The 17,164-nt window shown below is 37.3% G+C and overlaps 1 protein-coding gene across 4 annotated transcripts in view; it reads left to right on the top strand.

Moving 5' to 3' along the window:
- Window positions 1-854: 854 nt before the first annotated feature.
- The window catches only part of LOC106593892 (uncharacterized), a 127,747-nt gene continuing 111,437 nt past the window's right edge, over window positions 855-17,164 (top strand). For 2 of the 4 annotated variants that reach the window (XM_082968447.1, XM_082968454.1), the window contains exon 1: window positions 855-1,773. In XM_082968447.1, coding sequence (XP_082824573.1) covers window positions 1,680-1,773 — 94 coding nt within the window. In that variant the 5' untranslated portion in view covers window positions 855-1,679. The remainder of the gene's footprint in view (window positions 1,774-17,164) is intronic. The other 2 variants (XM_082968451.1, XM_082968453.1) reach the window with 1 other exon arrangement.

Consider the following 17,164-nt stretch of genomic DNA (forward strand, 5'->3'; position numbering starts at 1 on the left):
AACCTGTAGTTATTGTAGCTGTAACCTGTAGTATTAAACCTGTAGTATAAAACCTGTAGTGATAGGAGCTGTAACCTTTAGTATTAAACCTGTAGTATAAAACCTGTAGTATTAAACCTGTAGTATAAAACCTGTAGTGATAGGAGCTGTAACCTTTAGTATTAAACCTGTAGTATAAAACCTGTAGTATTAAACCTGTAGTATAAAACCTGTAGTATAAAACCTGTAGTATAAACCTGTAGTATTAAACCTGTAGTATAAACCTGTAGTATTAAACTTGTAGTATTAAACCTGTAGTATAAAACCTAGTAGTATAAAACCTGTAGTATAAACCTGTAGTATTAAACCTGTAGTATAAAACCTGTAGTTATAGTTCTCTGTTTTTTTTTAAACCATTCTGGACCATTTAACCCCAACAGTTTATATTATATATTATACTGTTTGTATAATTTATTATTGACACCAATAAAAAGATCAGATTATTGATCAGATCAAATTAAATCAAGTCTGATATACTATACTGTTTGTAAAATTAAATTAAATAAAGTCTTCCATTATCATCTTTGACCTGTTTTTAGTAGATTCTGTTTCAGCTGAAGAGACAGGTCTATATTTACTGCCCCCTTTACTTTCTCCACACACACACACACACACACACACACACACACACACACACCACACACACACACACACACACACACACACACACACACACACACACACACACACACACACACACACACACACACACACTCTCTCTCTCTCTGTCTCTCTCTCCTCTCTGTCTCTCTCTCTCTCTGTCTCTCTCTCTCTCTCTCTCTCTGTCTCTTGCTGTCTCTCTCTTCTCTTTCTGTCTCTCTCTCTGTCTCTCTGTCTCTCTCTCTCTGCCTGACATAGCCTACTCAGAGAGATATGATGCTATTCTGTCCCGTAGTAGCTCGCGCGATCCCGGTGCCTGCACGCGTCCGAGCCTTTTAACGTCGCAATCTCGGTCGACCCCCCCCCCCATCGCGACTGGTGGAAACTGGAAAAAAACGGACTCGGACACACACACGCATGCACGCGCTCTAGTCGTTTCCACATCAGGCCCCGGGGAGGGGATTACAACTGGCGGTGACGCGGGCACAGCTGTCCCGGTGTTGTTTATGTAATAAAGCCGTGATGATGATGGTGGTGGTGATGAAGCGAACTGATGGTAACTTTAAAAATATCCACCGTTTGTTTCGTTTTGATGATGGAGCGGCTGGTGATTACAACGGAATTTAACGGCGGGGAACTGGGAGGAGTGTATAGCTCGAGCTCTACGGTCACATGCACGTAAAAAAAGCACGCAACACAGCTCCGTGAGAAGAAAAAAAAAAAATCAGCACATCGGAAAAAAAATCGGTTTGGAATTACGGTGCGTCTCGCAGCTCTTAACCTCTACCAGGGAGAGGGGTCGTCCCTGCGCGGACAGAGGGCAAACCGGAGAGAGAGAGAGAGAGAGAGACAACGGATAACGGGCATCTGTCGGTCTGAGGGGATTCAGACAGCAAGGGGGAGCCTGTTCGCTACTCGTAGCCGCATCGGAGCCACACCAAACCCCAATACATCTGCTGCTGTGACTCGCTGACTGACTGGAGGATGAACGGGAGGGATTAACGACGAGGGAGAGAGAGAGAGACAGAGAGAGGAAGAGGATGGGTAAGGACCAGGACTTGCTCCAGGCTGTGAAGACCGAGGATCTTCTGACGGCGCAGCGGCTTCTCCAGCGACCCAGGGCCGGGAAAACCAGTCAGTACACACACATACTGGACACACACACACTGGACACACACACACACATTGGACACACACACACACTGGACACACCCACACTGGACACACACACACTGGACACACACACACACACTGGCATTGCACACGCACGCAAACGTATGCAGACGCATGCCACACAACGATATCAGGACAGTGGCGTGGTGTGCGTGTGTGTGTGTGTGTGTGTGTGTATGTGTGTATCCCGCAGGTTGGGACAAATCCCATGTGATGTCGATAAGCACGCGCTTGCACATGTGTGTGAAAGAGAGAGACGATGAGGAAGATGATGATGATGAGGGAGATGAGGTGGGAATTGATGAGGGTGATGATGAGGGTGAGGAAGAGGAGGATGATGAGGGAGATCAAATCAAATCAATCCAAATTTTATTTGTCACATGCGCCGAATACAGCAGGTGTAGACCTTACAGTGAAATGTTAACCAAACAATGCAGTTTTAAGACAAATACCTCAAACAAAGATGCATTTGAAAAAGTAACAGTTAATAATAACAAATAATTAAAGAGCAGCAGTAAATAACAATGTGGAGGCTATATACAGGGGGTACCGGTACAGAGTCAATGTGGAGGCTATATTTTGGGGGTACCGGTACAGAGTCAATGTGGAGGCTATATACAGGGGGTACCGGTACAGAGTCAATGTGGAGGCTATATACAGGGGGTACCGGTACAGAGTCAATGTGGAGGCTATATACAGGGGGTACTGGTACAGAGTCAATGTGGAGGCTATATACAGGGGGTACCGGTACAGAGTCAATGTGGAGGCTATATACAGGGGGTACCGGTACAGAGTCAATGTGGAGGCTATATACAGGGGGTACCGGTACAGAGTCAATGTGGAGGCTATATACAGGGGGTACCGGTACAGAGTCAATGTGGAGGCTATATACAGGGGGTACCGGTACAGAGTCAATGTGGAGGCTAAATACAGGGGGTACCGGTACAGAGTCAATGTGGAGGCTATATACAGGGGGTACAGGTACAGAGTCAATGTGGAGGCTATATACAGGGGGTACCGGTACAGAGTCAATGTGGAGGCTATATACAGGGGGTACCGGTACAGAGTCAATGTGGAGACTATATACAGGCGGTACCGGTACAGAGTCAATGTGGAGGCTATATACAGGGTATTACGGTACAGAGTCAATGTGGAGGCTATATACAGGGTATTACGGTACAGAGTCAATATGGAGGCTATAAGTCGCTCTGGATAAGAGCGTCTGTTTAAATGACTTAAATGTAAATGTAAATGGTACCGGTACAGAGTCAATGTGGAGACTATATACAGGGGGTACCGGTACAGAGTCAATGTGGAGGCTATATACAGGGGTAGCAGCAGCGTAGAAGAGGGAGGGGCAGTGTAAATAGTCTGGGTAGCCATTTAATTAGCTGTTCAGGAGTCTTATGTCTTTGGGGTAGAAGCTGTTTAGAAGCCTCTTGGACCAAGACTTGGCGCTCCGGTACCGCTTACCGTTCTGTAGCAGAGAGAACAGTCTATGACAATTTTTAGGGCCTTCCTCATGATGGAGATGAGGAGGATGATGAGGACGATGATGAGAATGATGAGGGAGATGATGATGAGGAAGATGAGGATGATGAGGAAGATGAGGGAGGAGATGATGATGATGAGGAGGATGAGGAAGATGAGGGAGGAGGATGATGATGATGATGAGGAGGATGAGGAAGATGAGGATGATGATAATGACGAGGAAGATGATGATGAGGGAGATGAGGATGATGAAGGAGATTATGAGGATGATGAGGAAGATGAGGATGATGAGGGAGATGAGGGAGATGATGAGGAAGATGAGGATGATGAGGGAGATGATGATGAGGATGATGAGGGAGATGAGGAAGATGAGGATGATGAAGGAGATGATGATGAGGATGAGGAGGATTAAGGAGCAGTTTATGCTGAATGTGATTGGATCTAGTGCTGTTATTGGTCATGTGACATCATGAGGAGCTGCCCATATACTGAAAGGCCTTATAATATAATGCTAACACAGACCTGCTATAATATGGTGCTAATAGACCTAATGCTAACACAGACCTGCTATAATATGGTGCTAATAGACCTAATGCTAACACAGACCTGCTATAATATGGTGCTAATAGACCTAATGCTAAAACAGACCTGCTATAATACGGTGCTAATAGTCCTAATGCTAACACAGACCTGCTATAATACGGTGCTAATAGACGTAATGCTAACACGGACCTGCTATAATATGGTGCTAATAGACCTAATGCTAACACGGACCTGCTATAATATGGTGCTAATAGACCTAATGCTAACACGGACCTGCTATAATATGGTGCTAATAGACCAAATGCTAACACAGACCTGCTATAATATGGTGCTAATAGACCTAATGCTAACACAGACCTGCTATAATATGGTGCTAATAGACCTAATGCTAACACAGACCTGCTATAATATGGTGCTAATAGACCTAATGCTAACACAGACCTGCTATAATATGGTGCTAATAGACCTAATGCTAACACAGACCTGCTATAATATGGTGCTAATAGACCTAATGCTAACACGGACCTGCTATAATATGGTGCTAATAGACCTAATGCTAACACAGACCTGCTATAATATGGTGCTAATAGACCTAATGCTAACACAGACCTGCTATAATATGGTGCTAATAGACCTAATGCTAACACAGACCTGCTATAATATGGTGCTAATAGACCTAATGCTAACACAGACCTGCTATAATATGGTGCTAATAGACCTAATGCTAACACAGACCTGCTATAATATGGTGCTAATAGACCTAATGCTAACACAGACCTGCTATAATATGGTGCTAATAGTCCTAATGCTAACACAGACCTGCTATAATACGGTGCTAATAGACCTAATGCTAACACGGACCTGCTATAATACGGTGCTAATAGACCTAATGCTAACACGGACCTGCTATAATACGGTGCTAATAGACCTAATGCTAACACGGACCTGCTATAATACGGTGCTAATAGACCTAATGCTAACACGGACCTGCTATAATATGGTGCTAATAGACCTAATGCTAACACGGACCTGCTATAATATGGTGCTAATAGACCAAATGCTAACACAGACCTGCTATAATATGGTGCTAATAGACCTAATGCTAACACAGACCTGCTATAATATGGTGCTAATAGACCTAATGCTAACACAGACCTGCTATAATATGGTGCTAATAGACCTAATGCTAACACAGACCTGCTATAATATGGTGCTAATAGACCTAATGCTAACACGGACCTACTATAATATGGTGCTAATAGACCTAATGCTAACACGGACCTGCTATAATATGGTGCTAATAGACCTAATGCTAACACGGACCTACTATAATATGGTGCTAATAGACCTAATGCTAACACGGACCTGCTATAATATGGTGCTAATAGACCTAATGCTAACACGGACATGCTATAATACGGTGCTAATAGACCTAATGCTAACACGGACCTGCTATAATACGGTGCTAATAGACCTAATGCTAACACGGACCTGCTATAATACGGTGCTAATAGACCTAATGCTAACACGGACCTGCTATAATACGGTGCTAATAGACCTAATGCTAACACGGACCTGCTATAATACGGTGCTAATAGACCTAATGCTAACACGGACCTGCTATAATACGGTGCTAATAGACCTAATGCTAACACGGACCTGCTATAATACGGTGCTAATAGACCTAATGCTAACACGGACCTGCTATAATACGGTGCTAATAGACCTAATGCTAACACGGACCTGCTATAATACGGTGCTAATAGACCAAATGCTAACACGGACCTGCTATAATACGGTGCTAATAGACCAAATGCTAACACGGACCTGCTATAATACGGTGCTAATAGACCTAATGCTAACACGGACCTGCTATAATATGGTGCTAATAGACCTAATGCTAACACGGACCTGCTATAATATGGTGCTAATAGACCTAATGCTAACACGGACCTGCTATAATATGGTGCTAATAGACCTAATGCTAACACGGACCTGCTATAATATGGTGCTAATAGACCTAATGCTAACACGGACCTGCTATAATACGGTGCTAATAGACCTAATGCTAACACGGACCTGCTATAATACGGTGCTAATAGACCTAATGCTAACACGGACCTGCTATAATACGGTGCTAATAGACCTAATGCTAACACGGACCTGCTATAATATGGTGCTAATAGACCTAATGCTAACACGGACCTGCTATAATATGGTGCTAATAGACCAAATGCTAACACAGACCTGCTATAATATGGTGCTAATAGACCTAATGCTAACACAGACCTGCTATAATATGGTGCTAATAGACCTAATGCTAACACAGACCTGCTATAATATGGTGCTAATAGACCTAATGCTAACACAGACCTGCTATAATATGGTGCTAATAGACCTAATGCTAACACAGACCTGCTATAATATGGTGCTAATAGACCTAATGCTAACACGGACCTACTATAATATGGTGCTAATAGACCTAATGCTAACACGGACCTGCTATAATATGGTGCTAATAGACCTAATGCTAACACGGACCTACTATAATATGGTGCTAATAGACCTAATGCTAACACGGACCTGCTATAATATGGTGCTAATAGACCTAATGCTAACACGGACATGCTATAATACGGTGCTAATAGACCTAATGCTAACACGGACCTGCTATAATACGGTGCTAATAGACCTAATGCTAACACGGACCTGCTATAATACGGTGCTAATAGACCTAATGCTAACACGGACCTGCTATAATACGGTGCTAATAGACCTAATGCTAACACGGACCTGCTATAATACGGTGCTAATAGACCTAATGCTAACACGGACCTGCTATAATACGGTGCTAATAGACCTAATGCTAACACGGACCTGCTATAATACGGTGCTAATAGACCTAATGCTAACACGGACCTGCTATAATACGGTGCTAATAGACCTAATGCTAACACGGACCTGCTATAATACGGTGCTAATAGACCAAATGCTAACACGGACCTGCTATAATACGGTGCTAATAGACCAAATGCTAACACGGACCTGCTATAATACGGTGCTAATAGACCTAATGCTAACACGGACCTGCTATAATATGGTGCTAATAGACCTAATGCTAACACGGACCTGCTATAATATGGTGCTAATAGACCTAATGCTAACACGGACCTGCTATAATATGGTGCTAATAGACCTAATGCTAACACGGACCTGCTATAATATGGTGCTAATAGACCTAATGCTAACACGGACCTGCTATAATATGGTGCTAATAGACCTAATGCTAACACGGACCTGCTATAATATGGTGCTAATAGACCTAATGCTAACACGGACCTGCAATAATATGGTGCTAATAGACCTAATGCTAACACAGACCTGCTATAATATGGTGCTAATAGACCTAATGCTAACACAGACCTGCTATAATACGGTGCTAATAGTCCTAATGCTAACACGGACCTGCTATAATACGGTGCTAATAGACCTAATGCTAACACGGACCTGCTATAATATGGTGCTAATAGACCTAATGCTAACACGGACCTGCTATAATACGGTGCTAATAGACCTAATGCTAACACGGACCTGCTATAATATGGTGCTAATAGACCTAATGCTAACACGGACCTGCTATAATATGGTGCTAATAGACCTAATGCTAACACGGACCTGCTATAATATGGTGCTAATAGACCAAATGCTAACACGGACCTGCTATAATATGGTGCTAATAGACCTAATGCTAACACGGACCTGCTATAATATGGTGCTAATAGACCTAATGCTAACACGGACCTGCTATAATATGGTGCTAATAGACCTAATGCTAACACAGACCTGCTATAATATGGTGCTAATAGACCTAATGCTAACACGGACCTGCTATAATATGGTGCTAATAGACCTAATGCTAACACAGACCTGCTATAATATGGTGCTAATAGACCTAATGCTAACACAGACCTGCTATAATATGGTGCTAATAGACCTAATGCTAACACAGACCTGCTATAATATGGTGCTAATAGACCTAATGCTAACACAGACCTGCAATAATATGGTGCTAATAGACCTAATGCTAACACAGACCTGCTATAATATGGTGCTAATAGACCTAATGCTAACACAGACCTGCTATAATATGGTGCTAATAGTCCTAATGCTAACACGGACCTGCTATAATACGGTGCTAATAGACCTAATGCTAACACGGACCTGCTATAATATGGTGCTAATAGACCTAATGTTAACACGGACCTGCTATAATATGGTGCTAATAGACCTAATGCTAACACGGACCTGCTATAATATGGTGCTAATAGACCAAATGCTAACACGGACCTGCTATAATATGGTGCTAATAGACCTAATATTGTTATAGACCTAATATAGACCTAATACTTTTATAGACCTAATGCTGTTATAGACCTAATACTGTTATAGACCTAATGCTGTTATAGACCTAATTCTGTTATAGACCTAATATAGACCTAATACTGTTATAGACCTAATACTGTTATAGACCTAATACTGTTATAGACGTAATATAGACCTAATATTGTTATAGACCTAATGATGTTATAGACCTAATATAGACCTAATACTGTTATAGACCTTATATATACCTAATTCTGTTATATACCTAATATAGCCCTAATACTGTTATAGACCTAATATTGTTATATACCTAATATAGACCCTAATACTGTTATAGACCTAATATTGTTATAGACCTAATACTGTTATAGACCTAATATAGACCTAATACTGTTATAGACCTAATACTGTTATAGACCTAATATAGACCTAATGCTGTTATAGACCTAATGCTGTTATAGACCTAATACTGTTATAGACCTAATACTGTTATAGACCTAATGCTGTTATAGACCTAATATAGACCTAATACTGTTATAGACCGAATGCTGTTATAGACCTAATACTGTTATAGACCTAATGCTGTTGTAGACCTAATGCTGTTGTAGACCTAATGCTGTTATAGACCTAATAATGTTATAGACCTAATATAGACCTAATGCTGTTATAGACCTAATATAGACCTAATGCTGTTATAGACCTAATGCTGTTATAGACCTAATGCTGTTATAGACCTAATATAGACCTAATTCTGTTATAGACCTAATACTGTTATAGACCTAATACTGTTATAGACCTAATATAGTTATAGACCTAATGCTGTTATAGACCTAATATAGACCTAATGCTGTTATAGATCTAATATAGACCTAATACTGTTATAGATCTAATATAGACCTAATGCTGTTATAGACCTAATATAGACCTAATACTGTTATAGACCTAATGCTGTTATAGACCTAATATAGACCTAATGCTGTTATAGACCTTATATAGACCTAATGCTGTTATAGACCTAATGCTGTTATAGACCTAATGCTGTTATAGACCTAATGCTGTTATAGACCTAATATAGACCTAATTCTGTTATAGACCTAATACTGTTATAGACCTAATACTGTTATAGACCTAATATAGTTATAGACCTAATGCTGTTATAGACCTAATATAGACCTAATGCTGTTATAGATCTAATATAGACCTAATACTGTTATAGCTCTAATATAGACCTAATGCTGTTATAGACCTAATACTGTTATAGACCTAATGCTGTTATAGACCTAATATAGACCTAATACTGTTATAGACCGAATGCTGTTATAGACCTAATGCTGTTATAGACCTAATGCTGTTGTAGACCTAATGCTGTTGTAGACCTAATGCTGTTATAGACCTAATACTGTTATAGACCTAATATAGACCTAATGCTGTTATAGACCTAATATAGACCTAATGCTGTTATAGACCTAATGCTGTTATAGACCTAATGCTGTTATAGACCTAATATAGACCTAATTCTGTTATAGACCTATACTGTTATAGACCTAATACTGTTATAGACCTAATATAGTTATAGACCTAATGCTGTTATAGACCTAATATAGACCTAATGCTGTTATAGATCTAATATAGACCTAATGCTGTTATAGACCTAATATAGACCTAAAACTGTTATAGACCTAATGCTGTTATAGACCTAATATAGACCTAATGCTGTTATAGACCTAATATAGACCTAATGCTGTTATAGACCTAATGCTGTTATAGACCTAATGCTGTTATAGACCTAATATAGACCTAATTCTGTTATAGACCTAATACTGTTATAGACCTAATACTGTTATAGACCTAATACTGTTATAGACCTAATATAGTTATAGACCTAATGCTGTTATAGACCTAATATAGACCTAATGCTGTTATAGATCTAATATAGACCTAATACTGTTATAGATCTAATATAGACCTAATGCTGTTATAGACCTAATATAGACCTAATACTGTTATAGACCTAATACTATTATAGACCTAATATAGACCTAATACTGTTATAGACCTAATATAGACCTAATACTGTTATAGACCTAATGCTGTTATAGACCTAATGCTGTTATAGACCTAATACTGTTATAGACCTAATGCTGTTATAGACCTAATATAGACCTAATGCTGTTATAGACCTAATACTGTTATAGACCTAATACTGTTATAGACCTAATATAGACCTAATACTGTTATAGCCCTAATGCTGTTATAGACCTAATGCTGTTATAGACCTAATGCTGTTATAGACCTTATATAGACCTAATACTGTTATCCTCTTGGGGCTAGGTGGGACGCTAGCGTGCCACCTGTGGTGCACTCCATCAACAGCAGGTGCATTTCAAGAGCGGCAAATTTGAATCCAAATAAATGTCAAAATTCAAATTTTTCAAAAATACAACTATGTTACACCATTTGAAAGATAAACATCTCCTTAATCTAACCACGTTTTACGATTTCAAAAAGGTTTTACGGCGAAAGCATAAATTTAGAGTATGTTAGGACAGTACATTTACAAGAGTTGTGTGTAATGTTTTGTCAAGTCAAAGACAGGGTCACCAAAACCATAAAACCAGCTAAAATGATACACTAACCTTTTACAATCTCCATCAGATGACACTCCTAGGACATTATGTTAGACAATGCATGCATTTTTAGTTCTATCAAGTTCATATTTATATACAAAAACAGCGTTTTACTATGGCATTGATGTTGAGGAAATCGTTTCCCTCCAATAACCGGCAGTCAAGTCAGCGTCACAAATTAAATAATTAAAATTAGAAAACATTGGTAAAATATTATATTGTCATTTAAAGAATTATAGATTTACATCTTTTGAACGCAATCAACTTGCCAGATTTAAAAATAACCTTACTGGGAAATCACACTTTGCAATAATCTGAGCACTGTGCCCAGAAAAATACGCGTTGCGATACAGACTAGACGTCATGTTGGGGAGATCTAAAATCGAAAATACTATGTAAATAATCCATTACCTTTGATTCTCTTCATCAGATGTCACTTCCAGGTATCACAGGTCCATAACGAATGTAGTTTTGTTCAAAAAAGCTCATCATTTATGTCCAAAAATCTCCGTCTCGTTAGCACATGATGTAAGCCAGCCGGACTTCTCGTCATGAACGAGGGGAAAAAATATATTTCCGTTCGTTCAAACATGTCAAACGTTGTATAGCATAAATCATTAGGGCCTTTTTTAACCAGAACATGAATAATATTCAAGGTGGACGAATGCATAGCCTTTTATAACGTATTGGAACGAGGGTACCCAACATGAAGTAGCGCGCCAGGTGTCTAATGGGACATCACCGTTCCATGGCTCTTGTTCGGTCAGATCTCCCTCCAGAAGACTCAAAACACTTTGTAAAGGCTGGTGACATCTAGTGGAAGCAATAGGAAGTGCCAAAATATTCCTAAACCCCTGTGTTTTTCAATGGGAGAGGTTTAAAGTCAATACAACACATCAGGTATCCACTTCCTGTCAGAAAATGTCTCAGGGTTTTGCCTGCCAAATGAGTTCTGTTATACTCACAGACACCATTCAAACAGTTTTGGAAACTTTAGAGTGTTTTCTATCCATATATAATAAGTATATGCATATTCTAGTTACTGGGTAGGATTAGTAACCAGATTAAATCGGGTACATTTTTTTTATCCAGACGTGCAAATGCTGCCCCCTAGACCCAACAGGTTAAAGACCTAATACTGTTATATACCTAATGCTGTTATAGACCTAATATAGACCTAATTCTGTTATAGACCTAATATTGTTATAGACCTAATACTGTTATAGACCTAATATAGACCTAATACTGTTATAGACCTAATGCTGTTATAGACCCAATATAGACCTAATACTGTTATAGACCTAATATAGACCTAATACTGTTATAGACCTAATACTGTTATAGACCTAATATAGACCTAATACTGTTATAGACCTAATATAGACCTAATGCTGTTATAGACCTAATGTAGACCTAATGCTGTTATAGACCTAATACTGTTATAGACCTAATTCTGTTATAGACCTAATATAGACCTAATACTGTTATAGACCTAATATAGACCTAATACTGTTATAGACCTAATATAGACCTAATACTGTTATAGACCTAATGCTGTTACAGACCTAATACTGTTATAGACCTAATGCTGTTATAGACCTAATACTGTTATAGACCAAATGCTGTTATAGACCTAATATAGACCTAATATTGTTATAGACCTAATGCTGTTATAGACCTAATGCTGTTATAGACCTAATACTGTTATAGACCTAATGCTGTTATAGACCTAATGCTGTTATAGACCTAATGCTCTTATAGACCTAATACTGTTATAGACCTAATTCTGTTATAGACCTAATATATACCTAATACTGTTATAGACCTAATTCTGTTATAGACCTAATACTGTTATAGACCTAATGCTGTTATAGACCTAATGCTGTTATAGACCTAATACTGTTATAGACCTAATGCTGTTATAGACCAAATGCTGTTATAGACCTAATGCTGTTATAGACCTAATATAGACCTAATGCTGTTATAGACCTAATACTGTTATAGACCTAATGCTGTTATAGACCTAATACTGTTATAGACCTAATGCTGTTATAGACCTAATGCTGTTATAGACCTAATGCTGTTATAGACCTAATATAGACCTAATACGGTTATAGACCTAATATTGTTATATACCTAATATAGACCTAATACTGTTATAGACCTAATATTGTTATAGACCTAATACTGTTATAGACCTAATATAGACCTAATACTGTTGTAGACCTAATACTGTTATAGACCTAATATAGACCTAATGCTGTTATAGACCTAATGCTGTTATAGACCTAATACTGTTATAGACCTAATACTGTTATAGACCTAATGCTGTTATAGACCTAATATAGACCTAATACTGTTATAGACCGAATGCTGTTATAGACCTAATACTGTTATAGACCTAATGCTGTTGTAGACCTAATGCTGTTGTAGACCTAATGCTGTTATAGACCTAATACTGTTATAGACCTAATATAGACCTAATGCTGTTATAGACCTAATATAGACCTAATGCTGTTATAGACCTAATGCTGTTATAGACCTAATGCTGTTATAGACCTAATATAGACCTAATTCTGTTATAGACCTAATACTGTTATAGACCTAATACTGTTATAGACCTAATATTGTTATAGACCTAATGCTGTTATAGACCTAATATAGACCTAATGCTGTTATAGATCTAATATAGACCTAATACTGTTATAGATCTAATATAGACCTAATGCTGTTATAGACCTAATATAGACCTAATACTGTTATAGACCTAATGCTGTTATAGACCTAATATAGACCTAATGCTGTTATAGACCTAATATAGACCTAATGCTGTTATAGAACTAATGCTGTTATAGACCTAATGCTGTTATAGACCTAATGCTGTTATAGACCTAATATAGACCTAATTCTGTAATAGACCTAATACTGTTATAGACCTAATACTGTTATAGACCTAATATAGTTATAGACCTAATGCTGTTATAGACCTAATATAGACCTAATGCTGTTATAGATCTAATATAGACCTAATACTGTTATAGATCTAATATAGACCTAATGCTGTTATAGACCTAATATAGACCTAATACTGTTATAGACCTAATACTATTATAGACCTAATATAGACCTAATACTGTTATAGACCTAATATAGACCTAATACTGTTATAGACCTAATGCTGTTATAGACCTAATGCTGTTATAGACCTAATACTGTTATAGACCTAATGCTGTTATAGACCTAATATAGACCTAATGCTGTTATAGACCGAATGCTGTTATAGACCTAATACTGTTATAGACCTAATGCTGTTGTAGACCTAATGCTGTTGTAGACCTAATGCTATTATAGACCTAATACTGTTATAGACCTAATATAGACCTAATGCTGTTATAGACCTAATATAGACCTAATGCTGTTATAGACCTAATGCTGTTATAGACCTAATGCTGTTATAGACCTAATATAGACCTAATTCTGTTATAGACCTAATACTGTTATAGACCTAATACTGTTATAGACCTAATATAGTTATAGACCTAATGCTGTTATAGACCTAATATAGACCTAATGCTGTTATAGATCTAATATAGACCTAATACTGTTATAGATCTAATATAGACCTAATGCTGTTATAGACCTAATATAGACCTAATACTGTTATAGACCTAATGCTGTTATAGACCTAATATAGACCTAATGCTGTTATTGACTTAATATAGACCTAATGCTGTTATAGACCTAATGCTGTTATAGACCTAATGCTGTTATAGACCTAATACTGTTATAGACCTAATTCTGTTATAGACCTAATATATACCTAATACTGTTATAGACCTAATTCTGTTATAGACCTAATATAGACCTAATGCTGTTATAGACCTAATATAGACCTAATGCTGTTATAGAACTAATGCTGTTATAGACCTAATGCTGTTATAGACCTAATGCTGTTATAGACCTAATATAGACCTAATTCTGTAATAGACCTAATACTGTTATAGACCTAATACTGTTATAGACCTAATATAGTTATAGACCTAATGCTGTTATAGACCTAATATAGACCTAATGCTGTTATAGATCTAATATAGACCTAATACTGTTATAGATCTAATATAGACCTAATGCTGTTATAGACCTAATATAGACCTAATACTGTTATAGACCTAATACTATTATAGACCTAATATAGACCTAATACTGTTATAGACCTAATATAGACCTAATACTGTTATAGACCTAATGCTGTTATAGACCTAATGCTGTTATAGACCTAATACTGTTATAGACCTAATGCTGTTATAGACCTAATATAGACCTAATGCTGTTATAGACCGAATGCTGTTATAGACCTAATACTGTTATAGACCTAATGCTGTTGTAGACCTAATGCTGTTGTAGACCTAATGCTGTTATAGACCTAATACTGTTATAGACCTAATATAGACCTAATGCTGTTATAGACCTAATATAGACCTAATGCTGTTATAGACCTAATGCTGTTATAGACCTAATGCTGTTATAGACCTAATATAGACCTAATTCTGTTATAGACCTAATACTGTTATAGACCTAATACTGTTATAGACCTAATATAGTTATAGACCTAATGCTGTTATAGACCTAATATAGACCTAATGCTGTTATAGATCTAATATAGACCTAATACTGTTATAGATCTAATATAGACCTAATGCTGTTATAGACCTAATATAGACCTAATACTGTTATAGACCTAATGCTGTTATAGACCTAATATAGACCTAATGCTGTTATTGACCTAATATAGACCTAATGCTGTTATAGACCTAATGCTGTTATAGACCTAATGCTGTTATAGACCTAATACTGTTATAGACCTAATTCTGTTATAGACCTAATATATACCTAATACTGTTATAGACCTAATTCTGTTATAGACCTAATACTGTTATAGACCTAATGCTGTTATAGACCTAATGCTGTTATAGACCTAATATAGACCTAATGCTGTTATAGACCTAATACTGTTATAGACCTAATACTGTTATAGACCTAATGCTGTTATAGACCTAATATAGACCTAATGCTGTTATTGACCGAATGCTGTTATAGACCTAATACTGTTATAGACCTAATGCTGTTGTAGACCTAATGCTGTTGTAGACCTAATGCTGTTATAGACCTAATACTGTTATAGACCTAATATAGACCTAATTCTGTTATAGACCTAATATAGACCTAATGCTGTTATAGACCTAATGCTGTTATAGACCTAATGCTGTTATAGACCTAATATAGACCTAATTCTGTTATAGACCTAATACTGTTATAGACCTAATACTGTTATAGACCTAATATAGTTATAGACCTAATGCTGTTATAGACCTAATATAGACCTAATGCTGTTATAGATCTAATATAGACCTAATACTGTTATAGATCTAATATAGACCTAATGCTGTTATAGACCTAATATAGACCTAATACTGTTATAAACCTAATGCTGTTATAGACCTAATATAGACCTAATGCTGTTATTGACCTAATATAGACCTAATGCTGTTATAGACCTAATGCTGTTATAGACCTAATGCTGTTATAGACCTAATGCTGTTATAGACCTAATATAGACCTAATGCTGTTATAGATCTAATATAGACCTAATACTGTTATAGATCTAATATAGACCTAATGCTGTTATAGACCTAATACTGTTATAGACCTAATATAGACCTAATACTGTAATAGACCGAATGCTGTTATAGACCTAATACTGTTAAAGACCTAATGCTGTTGTAGACCTAATGCTGTTGTAGACCTAATGCTGTTATAGACCTAATACTGTTATAGACCTAATATAGACCTAATGCTGTTATAGACCTAATATAGACCTAATGCTGTTATAGACCGAATGCTGTTATAGACCTAATACTGTTATAGACCTAATGCTGTTGTAGACCTAATGCTGTTGTAGACCTAATGCTGTTATAGACCTAATACTGTTATAGACCTAATATAGACCTAATGCTGTTATAGACCTAATATAGACCTAATGCTGTTATAGACCTAATGCTGTTATAGACCTAATGCTGTTATAGACCTAATATAGACCTAATTCTGTTATAGACCTAATACTGTTATAGACCTAATACTGTTATAGACCTAATATAGTTATAGACCTAATGCTGTTATAGACCTAATATAGACCTAATGCTGTTATAGATCTAATATAGACCTAATACTGTTATAGATCTAATATAGACCTAATGCTGTTATAGACCTAATATAGACCTAATACTGTTATAGACCTAATGCTGTTATAG

The sequence above is a fragment of the Salmo salar genome, chromosome 02 (genome assembly GCF_965601325.2).
Source record: "Salmo salar chromosome 02, fSalSal1, whole genome shotgun sequence".
NCBI lineage: Eukaryota > Metazoa > Chordata > Actinopteri > Salmoniformes > Salmonidae > Salmo > Salmo salar.